This window comes from Schistocerca americana, chromosome 6 (genome assembly GCF_021461395.2).
Source record: "Schistocerca americana isolate TAMUIC-IGC-003095 chromosome 6, iqSchAmer2.1, whole genome shotgun sequence".
Classification (NCBI taxonomy): domain Eukaryota; kingdom Metazoa; phylum Arthropoda; class Insecta; order Orthoptera; family Acrididae; genus Schistocerca; species Schistocerca americana.
Genome location: NC_060124.1, coordinates 354,935,134 through 354,950,747, shown reverse-complemented (window position 1 = coordinate 354,950,747; position 15,614 = coordinate 354,935,134). Strand labels below are relative to the sequence as shown.

The 15,614-nt window shown below is 39.0% G+C and overlaps 1 protein-coding gene across 1 annotated transcript in view; it reads right to left on the bottom strand.

The window, feature by feature from the left end:
* Positions 1-252: 252 nt before the first annotated feature.
* LOC124620145 (neural-cadherin-like) overlaps positions 253-15,614 on the bottom strand; it is a 141,829-nt gene continuing 126,467 nt past the window's right edge. Inside the window, exons 18-19 of the mRNA XM_047146815.1 lie at positions 6,406-6,567; positions 253-440 (exon numbers count right to left, since the gene is read on the bottom strand). Coding sequence (XP_047002771.1) covers positions 346-440; positions 6,406-6,567 — 257 coding nt within the window. The 3' untranslated portion in view covers positions 253-345. The remainder of the gene's footprint in view (positions 441-6,405; positions 6,568-15,614) is intronic.

Below are 15,614 nucleotides of genomic sequence, written 5' to 3'. Positions count from 1 at the left end.
TGTCATAAATGCATTTCATTTATAACACTAATGATTTTACACATAACACTCTTATTCTTTGTTTTATGTTCCACATATCCAGAAATACATTTTATGAGCAACAATTACAACAAATATTAAAGATAAAAAATAACATTGTTACAAAAAGAATATGTTCAGATATGTACAAATTCTTTAGAAAAATCTAAGTCCATGAATCATCCAACAGATTCATAAAAATACATTGTAAAAAATAGAATCACTTTTCTGCACCTGGTGAACAGGTCAAGTGTCTGTATATATAAGAGTACAAACAACTGTTTAGTTTCACAGCCACAAGAAATTATTTATATCTGGTACAACATTTCAAACATCTGTATGTCCTTCTGATTCAATCCGAGTGGCAAACTGAGGACCCCAGTTTACGCACACACCAGTAGTCTGGCTTTCAGCACAAGATACTGGAAAGATAAAAATTGTTCTCATTAATGGATTATTCATGTAGAAGGAATACAAAGAGCATTGGCAATCAAGAGTAAACTTAAAAGAGCCAAGTGAGCAATAGATGTAAAAATAAACAAGCTACAAATACTAAGTGTCGGTATCATATGTGAAACCTCAAATGGTATTTTGCTATTACATCAACGGAGGATGGAACAAGAAACATCTAAAGGAGCAAAATATGAAAACCTGAGATTACAGAGATGAGACATAAATTGTAGTAATGCAACAATGTTTGTACTAGGACGAAAATAAATTTTTCAGTTTGACATCTCTGTGGCAATGATATAAAAAAATTCCTTTTTTATCAACATTATGAGAAGGAAAGTTGGTACTCACCATACAGCAGAGATGCTGAGTCACAGATAGGTACAACAAAAAGATTTTCACACTTAAAGCTTTTGGCCAATGGCCTTTGTCAACAATTGACGCAAATGCAACTCACACACACGACTGCAGTCTCAGGCAACTGAAACCTGAATACACACTGCGTCTGTAATGATGGGAGTGGTAACTGGGAGGGGAAAGGAATAAGCTGGGGTGGGGAGGGAGAGGGATAGTATGGTGGGGATGGCGGATAGTGAAGTGCTGCGGGTTGGGCAGCGGGCAGGGGAGAGGTGGTGCGAAAGTAGCAGAAAAGGAGAGAAACAAATAAAAAAAATATAATAAAATCAAATAAAAAAAAAATTAAAAAAAAAAGACTGATTGTGGTGGTGGAATGACGGATGTGTAGTGCTGGAATGGGAGCAGGGAAGGGGGCTAGATGGGTGAGGACAGCAACTAATGAAGGTTGAGGCCAGGAGGGTTACAGGAGTGTAGGATGTATTGCAGGGGAAGTTCCCACCTGCGTAATTCAGAAAAGCTGGTGTTGGTGGGAAGGATCCATATGGCACAGGCTGTGAAGCAGTCATTGAAATGAAGGATATCATGTTTGGCAGTATTTTCAGCAACAGGGTGGTCCACTTGTTTCTTGGCCACAGTTTGTCGGTGACCATTCATCCAGACAGACAGCTTGTTGGTTGTCATGCCTACATAGAATGGGAGGATGTATGGGACGGGTCTTACACCTACATCTATTACCAGGGTATGGGCCATGTGGTACGGGATTGGGAGCAGGGGTTGTGTAAGGATGGACAAGTATATTGTGTCGGTTCAGTGGATGGTGGAATACCACTGTGGGAGGGGTGGGAAGGATAGTGGGCAGGACATTTCTCATTTCAGGGCATGACAAGAGGTAATCGAAACCCTAGTGGAGAATGTAATTCAGTTACTAGAGTCCTGGGTGTACTGAGTTATGAGGGGACTGCTTCTCTGTGGCTGGATGATGGGGCTTTGGGAGGTGGTGGGAGACGGGAAAGATAATGCATGGGAGGTTTGCTTTTGTACAAGGTTTGGAGGATAATTATGGTCAATGAAAGCTTCAGTGAGACACTAGGTATATTTTGAGAGGGACTGGTTGTCACTGCAGATGCGATGACCATGGGTCTCTAAGCTGTACGGAAGGGACCTCCTGGTACGGAATGGGTGGCAGGTGTTAAAGTGGCGGTATTGCTGGTTGAGTAGGACCAGGTGAAACAAATGGGGGTGAAGTTGTTGAGGTTCTGGAGGAATGTGGATAGGGTGTCCTCTCATTCAATCCAGATAGCAAAGATGTCATCAATGAATCTGCACCAGGTGAGGGGTTTAGGATTGTGTGTGTTTAGGAAGGATTCCTCTATATGGCCCATGAATAGGTTGGCATAGGATGTTGCAATGCGAGTGCCCATAGCCATACCCCAGATTTGTTTGTAGGTAATGCCTTCAAAGGAGAAGTACTTGTGGATGAGGATATAGTTCATAGTGACTAGGAAGGAGGTTGTTGGTTTGGAATCCATCAGACATTGGGAAAGGTAGTGTTCAATAGTGGCAAGTCCATGGGCATTAGGAATGTTAGTGTACAGAGAGGTGGCATCAGTAGTGATGAGCAGAGCACAATGTGGTAAAGGGACAGGAACTGTGGAGAGTCGGTGGAGGTAATGGTTGGTATATTTTATGTAGGAGGTTAGGTTCCGGGTAATAGGTTGAAGATGTTGGTCTACGAGAGCAGAGATTCTCTCAGTGGGGGCACTTCCCTGTACACTAACATTCCTAATGCCAATGGCCTTACCACTATTGAACACTAGCTTTCCCATCGCCCAACAGACCAAGGTGTTGACCTCCATATATCCATATCAAACCTACTAACCACCAGCAATACCTCCACTTCGACAGCGGCCACCCATTTCATACAAAGAAGTCCTTTCAGTACAACCTAGCCATCCATGGTTGTCGCATCTGGAGTGATGAGCAGTCCAGTCTCGAAATATACCAAGGGTCTCACTGAAACCTTCACTGACCGTAATTAAAAACAAATCTCTCATGCCTTACCTTTCCAGTCTCCCACCACCTCCCAAAGCCCCACCATCCAGCTACAAAGGAGCAGTCCCCTCATAATTCACTACCACCCAGGACTCTAGCAACTGAATGACATTCTCCACCAGGGTTTCGATTACCTCTCGTCATGTCCTGAAATGAGATATGTCCTGCCCACTATCCTCCCCACCCCTCCCGCTGTGGTGTTCTGCCATCCACCGAACCTACACAATATACTCCATTCTTATACAACCCCTGCTCCCAATCCCTTACATCATGGCTCATACCCCTGTAATAGACATAGATGCAAGACCTGTCCCGTACATCCTCTCACCACCACCTACTCCAGTCCAGTCACCAACATCTATCCCATCAAAGGCAGGGCTACCTGCAAAACCAGTCATCTGGTCTACAAACTAAGCTGCAACCACTGTGCTGCATTCTATGTAGGCATGACAACCAACAAGCTGTCTGTCTGCATGAATGGCCATCGACAAACTGTGGCCAAGAAACAAGCAGATCACCCTGTTGCTGAGCACGGTGCAAAACATGCCATCCTTCATTTTAATGACTGCTTCACAGCCTGTGCCATATGGATCCTTCCCACCAACAGCAGCTTTTCTGAATTGCACAGGTGCTAACTTTTCCTGCAATACATCCTACATTCCCGTAACCCTCCTGGCCTCAACCCTCATTAGTCGCTGTCCTCATCTATCCAGCCCCTTCCCTGCTTCCATTCCAGCATTACACAGTCATCATTCCACCACCACTCCCAGTCTATTTTATTTATTTTATTATATAATTTTTTAATTATTTCTCTATTTCTCTTCTTTTCTGCTACTTCCCCCCCCCCCCCCCCCCCCCACCTCCACCTCTCTCCTGCCCGCCACCCAATCTGCAGTGCTTCACTGCCTGCCTTCCCCACCATACTATCCCTCCCCCTCTCCACCCCAGCCTCATCCTTTCCCCCACTCAGTCGCTACTCCCATCATGCACTGGTGCTGCAGCTCGCAGTGTGATTTCAGTTGCCTGAGACTGCAGTCTTGTGTGTGCGTATGTGTGTCTATTGTTGATAAAGGCCATTGGCCGAAAGCTTTAAGTGTGAAAATCTTTTTGTTGTGCCTATCTGCGACTCAGCATCTCTGCTATATGGTGAGTAGCAACTTTCCTTCTCATAATATTGTTACATTCCATCCTGGATTTTCCATTGTTTCGTTAAATTTCCTTTTTATGTTGATAGGAATTGTACAATAATGTAAGTCAGATATCAAAACTGTCCAAAGCAAAGTTTTATTTGAATTAATTTTTAAATAGTCTGTTGCTGTGTGTTTTGCTGAAATTAATCAACTGGTACATACTGCCATTGTAAAACAATCATTTTAATGCTATTTATTGCCAATGATATCCATCCACAGTTGGTGGATTTTGTTTCTTCCTGTTCAACAGTTCAAAATTTGTTGCTGATTCAAGCTTGGCCATTCCTCTGCTGAAGAAGCTGAAAGAACATCCCACAACATAATCCAGATGAAAAAAATAATATTTTTTTCAGTGTATATGAAATGGGTCCATCACAGCACAAGAAAATGAAACTGTAATTGAAACACTGGGTGGAAGGGTCCTGTGAAATTCATTTCATATGCCAGACAGTTTTATTTTGGATGTAAAAAGGATTTTTCCGACAGATCACATTGCAAGGACTCAAACAGTAATAATAAATACCATGCATGTTTTTCGGACCAAATGGATGGAGAATATTTGAGAAGAAATATGGATTGCAAAGGAAAACAGTGTCTTTAATTAGAACAATGCAACTTCTCATAAAATAGTTTTCCCAGTGTGATTGTGGTGAATTTTAAGCACAAACTGCTGGATCATTAATCTAATTCACCTGTTTTTACATGCTTTGATTCCCATATCTAAAGAAATTGGTTGGAATACATTTTGAGTGCAGTGTAGAAGTTATGACAGCGAAAGATGGGTATTTTTGCGACTTTACATAATTGAAATTCATGAATGAAATATCATTACTCAGTGGAAAATCACTGAACAAAGCAAACTGACCTAATAGGGGGCAACATAAGAAATAAGTTCAGTTGTGACCAAAAAAATAAAATGGATCATTAATCCAAGTTACCTGTTTTTACACGCTCTGATTCCTACATCTAAAGAAATTGGTTGGAACACATTTTGAGTGCAGTGTAGAAGTTATGACAGCCAAAGATGGGTATTTTTGCAGACTTTACAGAACTGAAATTCATGAATGAAATATCATTACTCAGTGGAAAATCACTGAACAAAGCAAATTGACCTAATAGGGGGAAACATCAAAAATAAGTCCAGTTGAGACCAAAAAAATAAAATATTTCCTGGAAGGATAAGAAATTACCTCTTTGCTCTTGTAAAGGTAGGTAGGTGAAATAAGTATTTTGCAATATTTATATAACAATATATAATGTTTGTGACAGTTTTACGGAAACTAGAATGGAAAGGTAAAATGTAAAATATACACACAAAACTTTATATTGGCTTGTAGGTTTACGTTTTTGCATCGATTGCTGAAATTTTGGGCTACAGAGGTAATGGATAGTTCTAGGAAAGAGTATTTCACATTTGACTTCAAGCAGTCGTGTGCAGTTCATTTAGAACATCCATCAGTTACACAACACATGCATTGTGAAGTAACCTCTTGCATCTTAACATTTTGAGTTACTTCCACACTGAATGTTTGTACAAAGAGACTACCTCAAACAAGCACGGATTTTAATTCAAATTATAAAAATTAACATCTTGACAAATCCAAACAATGGAAATTCCAGGTTGCGACCTGTGGTAACATACTGTCACTATATGCTCCACCCAACTGCTTTCACCCCCTCTGTCTTGTCATCTCATCACAATTCACCTCCACTCACTCTCACTCTGTGCTCCTCTCCGCTGGCGCGTCCACTGGTCTTTTCCCCTTTGTTGCTCCTCTCTTTTCTGCTCCTCGTTTTTCCCTCACCTCTCCCTTGCCCACAGCCTCCCGAAGCTGTGCCAGTCAGCCCTGTCCTGGCACCTCTAGCCCCTGCATGGTCTGCCAGGCAGTGCTGATTCCCCTTCTCCCACCTCCCACCCCTACCCTACTATCCTCCCCCACACTGTTCTGGATTGCTGCTTCTGTTCAATGTGTTTCTGTTCCAGTCTGGCCAGAGCAGTCAGGGGTAATAGTTATGTGTGTGTGAGGCATGCTTGCTTATGTGAATGTGTGTACTATTCTCTTTTCTGAAGAAGTCTCTAGCCAAATACTCATTTGTAACAATCTTTTCATCATGCCTGTTTGCAACTCAATATGTCATCTTTACGGTGAGTAGTAATCTATCCTTTCATAATATCAGGCTTATCCTTTGAAAAAAAGGATGTTATTTTTAAAAGTTTGTGATATATGGTTTATTTTTGTATGGGTATCTGAACACAAGGATCCACTGCATAAAACATAATGATTACAATGAGTGTTCTATGGTGACAGATGTAACTACAGAAAAATGGTACACTAACCTGATGCTGGGGATGAAATTGACGGTGCAGCAGATACTTCCCCCTCGTATGCATACACCTTACAGTCTTCTGCTGTATGTGCAATCAAATCTATATCAGCCTCTTTTTTGCATTTTTCTAATGTAGATGCTCTTCCTATTATAATGGATTCAAGGTGCACATCTGTAAATGCATGTACAATTTAAAACAATGAATACTGGTAGAAGTATATGTAATGTAAAATGGAACATACTGCAATGAATGAAGATTTATTAACAATAGTATTATAAACTCTCCCTCATGTATAAAGCATTTACACTCTTACAAATAAACTGCACAGCTTTAATGAACAGAAATATACATAATTGCAGCACTAGATGTAAAGATAAGTACCACATGTATACAGACAGAAACAAGTTAAGTGACAAAGCATCTAAAACAGCCAGATGTATATTCTATAACAAACTTCCTAGCAATATAAGGAACTTAAAAACATTGTCTGCTTTCAAACAAAAATTGAAATGGTCACCTGGTCTTAGCATGTTGTTACAGTGTAAAGGAGTTCATAAATGTAAATGTAACAGCGTAAATTAGTTCCTAGATACAAGTGTACAAAATTCTTAAGTATAAGATTCTTCTGCAGATTCCACATGAATAAAATTAAGATGATGTGCTGGCTACTGTATGTAAACACAATTGGGTATATTTTTCTTAACTGTGTCTGTTACTGCTTTGTGTAGGAATGTGTTTAATTTTTTTATACGATGTAAACTCTTAATCTCTCTTACACCTGAAAAATTGTATACCCTACATGTGTATCCTGATGTATCCAATTACCCAAAGTGATTGAAGGATGAATAAATAAATAAATGTTCCTTTCTTCTGAACCTGCCAATGAGAAACCATTTACTCAGCATATGACTGTAGAAAAACGCATGCGCAGCCCCCCCCCCCCCCTCTCCCTCTCTCTCTCTCTCTCTCTCTCTCTCTCTCTCTCTCTCTCTCTCTCTCTCTCTCTCTATTTTCACAGTGTCGATTCTCCTGTTGTCGCCACACACATACCATCACCATCCAAAACAACAGTTACACAATAAACAGATACCTATTGCTAACAGGGTTATGTAGCAACATTATACTTGGTTTTTTCATGGTAAACAACTACAGTACAATATAGCAACAATTTTCAGTAATGGCTATGTATAGAGATTTTCAAATATGTTGTAAGAACAATGCATGAAATACATTGTGCTTTATTCCTTTACACTGAATAGTACATACAGTCCCATTTTTCATCTAATAACCAATATTTTAAATGAACTGATAGTGAAGTTATGCAAGCCAGCAATACTAACTCCTTTTATGGAATGTACTGAGTATAAAGTATGTCAGCTGTCAGATTTGAAGCTTTCCATTTTTTGGCAATAAGTGGATGGTACCACTGTCATCTGTCATCTGCTATGTTTCAGCAAAATCTTAATTCCTTCTGTAATGCAACACTGGGTTGGAGTTTATGTTCCTTTATGTCTCATTCCACCTGTATGCTACTTGTTGCTTAATAATCTGATTATTTATTCAAATAAGGAAAACACAGTGATATGAATTAGTAAATGCTTGTTTGGTAATTCTGTGTACCTAATTGGTCACACTGGTTGTTACAAGCTTGAATTATGGACAGAAGGTTGCATGAAGAGTCAAAGCATCTATATTACTATATGTCTGTTCCGAAACCTGGGGCACAGCACACTGTCACATTTGCAGGTTAATTATGTAATAGCTTCCAAGGGCAACAACAATTTTATTTTAATTATTTTGTGTAATTATTGACCATATTCAAAATTCTGCCATAATCCATCCATTAGGAGTTATAATATTATGTTAAAAATTTAACACACTAATACAAAATTATAGTTAGAAATTGTCTGTTAGTCTCGAGGCAACATAATTGATGGCATGCTGATTCCCGGATTTTATTCATCCAGTATTTGAGAATTAGACTACTTAGCAACTTCTAACAATCTTTAAAAATAATTTCACACCTTCTCAAAACAAAGTTTACTACATTTCCACTGTTCATGCAGTAAAAAGACCACATCAGGTGTGACATTTTAATTGATTACTTCATCACTATCTGTTTGCAACATAGTTTGCTTTTAAGCAGTAAGTGAGAAATTAAAATTATGCTTAAATTTTGTTGGAAGTCACTAAATGCTCTCATTACGAAATACTGGATGAATATAAGCTGGGTAATTTGAACTCCATTTTGAGCAAAAGCTAGCTTTCCACACATCTCAATGCTTATCTCCTGAACTGAGTATCATGCAACAATATAATTTTGCAGGTCTATTCAGTGGAATATGTAGATACAATCTACAATGTGTATTACCATTACAGTTTGTAGTAAAGAAGTAATAAACTAAAATATCATGCATGATGTTGAAGTTTTACTGTGTCCCATGTCAAGCACTAGTTTTTCATGCATCTAAATGTTTTTGACTTCAAATCTCCTGAACTATATGTTATTCAATGATATAATTTTGCAAGTACATTCAGTGGTATATGGTATCTATCAAATTAAATAATTTTATCAATAATTGATTGTTTTTGTTGTTGTCTAATAAACCACATATAGATAGAATAACAGTACTGAAAGTGGTTAGGACAGTTAGAAAAATCAGTGACTGCTGAGAACTGTTGAACTACAGGACACTGGATGGACCACAAGCATGCAAGCTACTCACTAGTGTTTCCTCTTTTTGGGACAGTCTTATCAAAGAGGCAGTTTGCATTCACACAACAAAAAATTTAACTAACAAAGTCACTGGACACAACTTCAGCAAGGTGTGAAATCAGGAGCTAGTCATGCTAAAAACACAATGACTGTAGGAAATGTAACAAAACCATAAGAAATATATTATGCTGTGTCTTTAGATTTACCAGCCCCCTCAATGTGAATTTTCAGAATCTTCCAACCGATTACGAATGGTATACATATACCATTGCAAAAGATGACTGCTTATGACAGTGTTCTGAGAGTTTTCCCCTAACAACCCTGTTGGGGTCTTACATTACCAAATAGGTTCATTGACTGAAGGTGATGAGCACTTGCTCTGTCCACAGAGACCATTAGTTTGGTGACAGCAGTTTTCGGAATAAAGACAATGCTGAGTAATTGTATGGAATGACAGTGAGCCACAATTTCTCATACGGCAAAATAAGTAAAATATATATACATTTTTTAATATTTTAGTCTTAGCTTTTAATGCCAGTATGACCCATTCAAAGAATACAGTTCTAAACTGCAGAATGACAGAACACAATTCATGTTTTACTGGAAGTTAGTAATGTTTTTTACATCAAAAGGGAGGCAGACTACAGTTCAACATCCTGTGAAGATTAAGATCACTGCTAACTCAATTGTACAAGCTGTTTTTAAGGAATCATTGATATGAGGAAATTACAAGAAACCCACACCATGATGGTTGACTGGGTATTTGGATCCCACTCTTTTTAAATATTAATCTATGTACAACTCAATGCATCACAAGTGTAAAACATTCTTCAAGAACTAAACCTAAGCAATATAATACTATCAGCTGCCCAACTTTCCATGGTCTATGTTCATGGGAATTTTCTTTCAAAGAAATTCACAGTACTTCATTTACAGCTCTGTGCAGTTCTGCAGACTATGCAGTTCTGTGCAGTTGAGGGATGATTAACTGAAAAATGTTCTTATTTACTCTAAGTGTCTGTAATTCAGACCATTCAGCAAATTTGTTTAGCATACAAAGCTCGAAACATCCAGGGCAACTTGTTTGGTGACTTCTGTGCAACACTAGGTCACAACAGTCAACGATGATGATAAGTGCAAACAACGTACTGTGATGCACTGTATTATCCCCAGACACACATGCCCAGCAGTTGAAGAGGAAGGACTAGTACTAATCGTAAAATTCATTGGGATCCAGCAGGCTAACAAGCTAAAATATGTCCTTCATAATGATAAATTAATCAGGAAGCTCAGTTCAGAATTTCTCATAGTGTTTAGTTTAAAAATGGGGTGCTAATTTATTCTGTATGATTTCACTCCCTGTTGTAGTTTGAAACTGTATTCCAGGACAATTTTGTTGAAGTATGAGGTGGTATCTGCAACTTCCAGAAATATATTAATTAAAATTATTACATCTTACCTAAATCTTACTCTGCTCTACCACCAACAAAATTGTTTCCTCAGGTGCAAATACATCAACATCAATGTTTCTACCACATTTTAAAATTCATTCTGGAAGTATTTTTTTTTTTAGCACCACAGTCTCTATTCAAACAGCATCAAGCAATGTTTGTCTGTTAATTATGTTATGAGCTACTAAATAGAAGTGTGTCACTTATTTAGTTTTGTCAGTGTGCTTATGTAGTTTAATATTTGATTTCTTATGTGTTTGCCTATTTGCAAGGCATACCCTTGCTTATATTAACCATGTAGCTCAGAGTTATGCCTCCTTCAGCACTGGTTTTTTATTGTGAGCAGGGACTATGAATGCTGTGTTCAAATGTGAGCCGAGTTGGTGTCCCTCTACTCACAGCTCCAGGCAGTGCTGGGAGGTGACTTTGCCCATGCAGCTTGAGACCATTGCGAATGAACATCACTGTGTGCAGCTAGTCATGGGGATCCAAGGGGTGTCTATCACGGTCAACATGTCACCTAATCGTTCCATTGCTGTGGTTGGCCCAATTACTGCCTACATCTAGGATCATGTGGGAGGTCATTTCAAAGTGTGGCAGGAAGCGAAAGACTTGCTGCGTGACTAATCAAAAGACCTCTTTGGTTTGTCTGACAAACAGGTTTTGGGCGCTATCTGTGGCTGATAAGAATCACGAACCAGTTGCAATTGCTTGCCTTGTTTCAGAGGAAGTGTCTCAGTCTGAAAGGTCTGGGCTTTCACAGATGCAGCTTCACTGGAAGGCATATGGTGGAGCCTCTTGCAGATATGACTGCTAAGAAGGGAACAAATCCAGTGCGCACTCTGTGAGCACACTACAGGGAGTCAACCTACATGTGGAATGGGTCCTTCCAGACACTATAAAAAGCACAGTGTGCAGCCAGCTGCAGGTAGGTAGTGGCTCATGCAAGTATCAATGATGTGTGTTGGTTCAGATCAGAAGAGGTTTGCTCTGGTTTCTGACTGAAACTGAAGTGTTAAAAAAAACCAGATGAAGATGGAGCTCACCATCTGCAGTATTGTAGATACGGCCAATTGCAAATCCTTGGTACAGAGCTGATTGGAGGGCCTGAATCAGAGGCTCAGGTGATGCTGTAACTGTGCAGGCTGCAGGTTCCTTGACTTCCGTCATAGGGAGGAGAGATATCAGGATCCATGATATCAGGATCATGGGTTCACTAAAACCAGAAGATTGCTACATTGACTGCAGGGGGTGTGTGGATCAGATTGTGTGGTTTTTTAAGTCAAATGGTCTAGAAAAAGTTCAAACCGGGGTACAGTTGCAAACGGAATGGGTCAAACCCAGGATGAGGGTGGGCCCAGAAAACATCAGCATTATAGTTGTAAACTTGTAGCTGTGTTGGGAAAGAACCAGCTCTCCAAGCCCTCCTAGAAAACACTGAAGCAGAAATCATTTTAGGTAATGAAAACTGGCTACAGTTGGTGATAACTTCAACTGAAGTTTCTAACCAGGACTTCACAGTATACATAAAGGATTGACTGAATTCAGTTGAAGATGTGTGTTTGTTGCTTTACAAATTGTTTACCTTGTTGTGAAATTTAAGAGACTTCTTGCTGTGGGTTAATATGAGTAGAAGTCAAACAAATTAATGATTGGTTTCTTTTACCTCCAACCTTCTCCCACTGTCCTCACTCACCAACTCCATATGATGTTGTTGCTGAAAGGTCCACTAAAAATTTAGGTCTCAATTTGAACAGATTCATAACTCATATGATTACAGTTGGCTGAGACTTCAATTTACTCTCATTACGCTGGCAAAGATACATGTTTAAAGTTGATAGTTAACATAAAACATCAACTGAAATTGTGCTATATGCTTTTTCAGAAACTGTTTTGAGCAATTAGTTCAGGGCCCTCCCAGGGGACACCACCTTGTAGTAGGCACCTTCAGTGCTGGGCGGGAGGGTTTGCATACTTCCTTGAAGTCAAGAGCTATGCTGGTGGCAGCATAGCTACTGGCAGGGTCACCCTAAAGCCGGAATGATCTTGACTGAGGAGCCAGACAAAGTGAATAGGGCACTAGAGGTGTAGTGAAGCCATCTTCACTAGATGGGTAAATCTAATACAAATCCTGGCCCCCCAGGTTGGGAGTTGGGCATGGGGCTAATAAACCCCATACGGAAAAAAAAAGAAAAAAGAATGGAAATTCAACAGAAGCCTCAGAAACTGGATGGAAAACATATATCACGACTCCAGCAAAGGAAACAGATAAAGGATCTGACAGTAGCATCATGGAATGTGAGGACAATGCTTCAGCCTGGAAAAATGAAAGAAATAGCAAATTAAATTTTAAGATTTAAATATGATGATGTAGGGTTACAAGAAATAAGATGGCAAGGGAATGGGCAGATAGATAAACCTGAGTACTCAATGGTATATAGTGGAGCAGAAGAAAGATCAGGCCAACTTGAGAAACAGTTTATAATAACTAGGAAAGTTAGGAAAAGCCTACTAGAATTTGAACCCATCAATGAAAGGATGGGCAGATTCAGACTAAGAGGGAAATTTAGGAATATCAATAGTGAATGCACATGTGCCAACAGAGGAAAAAGGGAATATAATTAAGACTTGGAAAAAGTATAATGCGCAGTACCTAAATATGACCTGATGCTAGTAATAGGAGATTTTAATGCAAAAATAGGGAGGAATGAACATCCATATGGAGTTTCTGGAAGATATTCATAACATGAATAAAACAACGAGAATGGAGGCTTACTATGCCAATTCATAGCAAGAAATAATATTTTTATTAAAAGTACATGCTTCCAATACAAAAGGATCCATCTAGGCACTTGGAAGTCTGCAGTCAATGGAGTAGTCAATCAGATTGACCATGTTTTAGTGATTGCATGCCACTCCATGTCAGTTATGGATGTATGGAGCTGCAGAGGACCAAACTGTGACTCAGACCACTTTGTGATAAAATCAGTCTTGGGAGAGAAACTGTCAATAACAAATGGCAACAGAATAGGAAAGATGATGAAATGGAATACAGACAAACTAAAAATCCCTGATGAAGTAAAAAAATATCAAGTAACACTAAGCAGAAAGTTGAGCAATGAAGAGACTGCAGTGGGAGTAAATGAAAGGTGGAACAGGATTGAAAAAGCCATTAAAGATGCTGTAGAGGAAGTAATAGGAATAAGAAGTAACAGAAGAACCCAGAAATGGTTTGATGAGGATTGCAGGTCACCAATAGAGGGAAAGAACAGTGCAAGAACAAAAGTGCTACAGAGAGAAACCAGAAATAATGTGGAACAATATAGAGAATTACAGAGAAGAGCTAACAGGCTGTGCAAGAGAAAGAAAAGAGAGTGGACTAAGAAGAAACTTCAAGAACTAGAAGAGTTAAAGGAACAGAGTGAAATAAGAAAGTTCTGTCATGCTGTAGGCAAAATGAAGAATAGATTCCTGCCAAAAACAGTGGACTGATCCAGTAAAGATGGGAAAATGATAAGGGAGGAAGAACAGATAGTGGGAAGATGGGCAGAGTATCTCAAAGATACACTAAGCACCAGATTAGAAGATGAAGAGACAGCTGCACTGCAGGAAAGAGTGAAGCTGGAAGTAGACAATGATACCAATGAGGCAAGAAACCCAATACTACAAAAAGTAGTGGTGAGGCTGTAATAAAGGAACTGCATACACTAATATCAGATATATGGGAAACAAAAACTATGCCAGACAATTGGAAAACTGGAATAATGATCCCCATTTATAAGAAAGGGGACAGAACAACATGTGAAAACTATAGAGGTATAACATAAAATGCACAGCTTAAAAGATCTTCACAAGTATATTAAATTAAAGGTTACAGAAGTGTGCAGAAGGCATTCTAGGGGAATATTAGTGCGGCTTTCAACCAGAGCGAGGAACAACTGATCAAATATTTGTGATAAGACAAATGATAGAAAAGTTCTATGAATATGATATAGATCTGCATTTCCTATTCATCGACTTCAAACAAGCCTTTCACAGCATAAAGTGGCAAGAACTATATAGTATACTGGAAGAAGTTGATATATGTGCTAAACTATTAAGACTAATTAGAACGACAATGACAGAGACAAAAGCTAAAGTAAAGGTCCTTAGGAGAACAAGTGAAAGCTTTGACTTTAATAAAGGCATGAAGCAAGGTGATAGTCTCTCCACTGTCCTATTCAATATAGCCCTGCATAGTGTAGTAAATAAAATCTACAAAAGAGGCACCATATTTATGCCAGATATGTGCATAACTAGTCAGATATGTGCATAAGCTGATGACATTGCTATAGTAGTAAGAAATATCAATACACTCCAAGAAACATATCGGGCAATGGAAACAGAACCCTTAAAAATTGGCCTCATAGTAAATGAAAACAAAACAAAACATATGGTAATGTCACAACATAAGGCCAGAAGAACCCCTAAAAACCTAAACATCAATGGGAAATGCTTCAAAGGAGTGTCCTCTTTTAACTACTTGGGAGCCCTAATAACAAATGATAACAGTATTGGAAAGGCTATAAGGGAAAGAATAGAAGCAGCAAACAGAGTTTAGTTTACAAATATGCAGCTTTTCAGAAATAGCCTTGTTACAAGAAAAACAAAACTGCTGATATATAATTCCCTAGTCCACCCAGTTATCACATATGGGTCAGAGGTATGGACATTGATAGAACATGATAAAAATACGCTAAGAACCTTTGAGCAGAAAATACTACACATAATCTATGGGACAATAAGTGAGGAAGAAGGCTGGGGAATATGCTACAATGCCGAATTACAAGAGTTAATACAATGTAGGGACATAGTAAAATTTGACAATGGCTTGGACTCTTGGAAAGAACGTCAGAGGATAGAATTCCAAAGAAAATGATGAAAGGTGAAAAGGGAGACCTAGAACAAGATGGGTCGATGTCATAATAATGGATCTCACCAATATGGGAGTCCAGGGGTGGAAAAGAGTAGAAAATAACCAAGAAGTGTGGAGGAAAATCATTAAAGAAGCC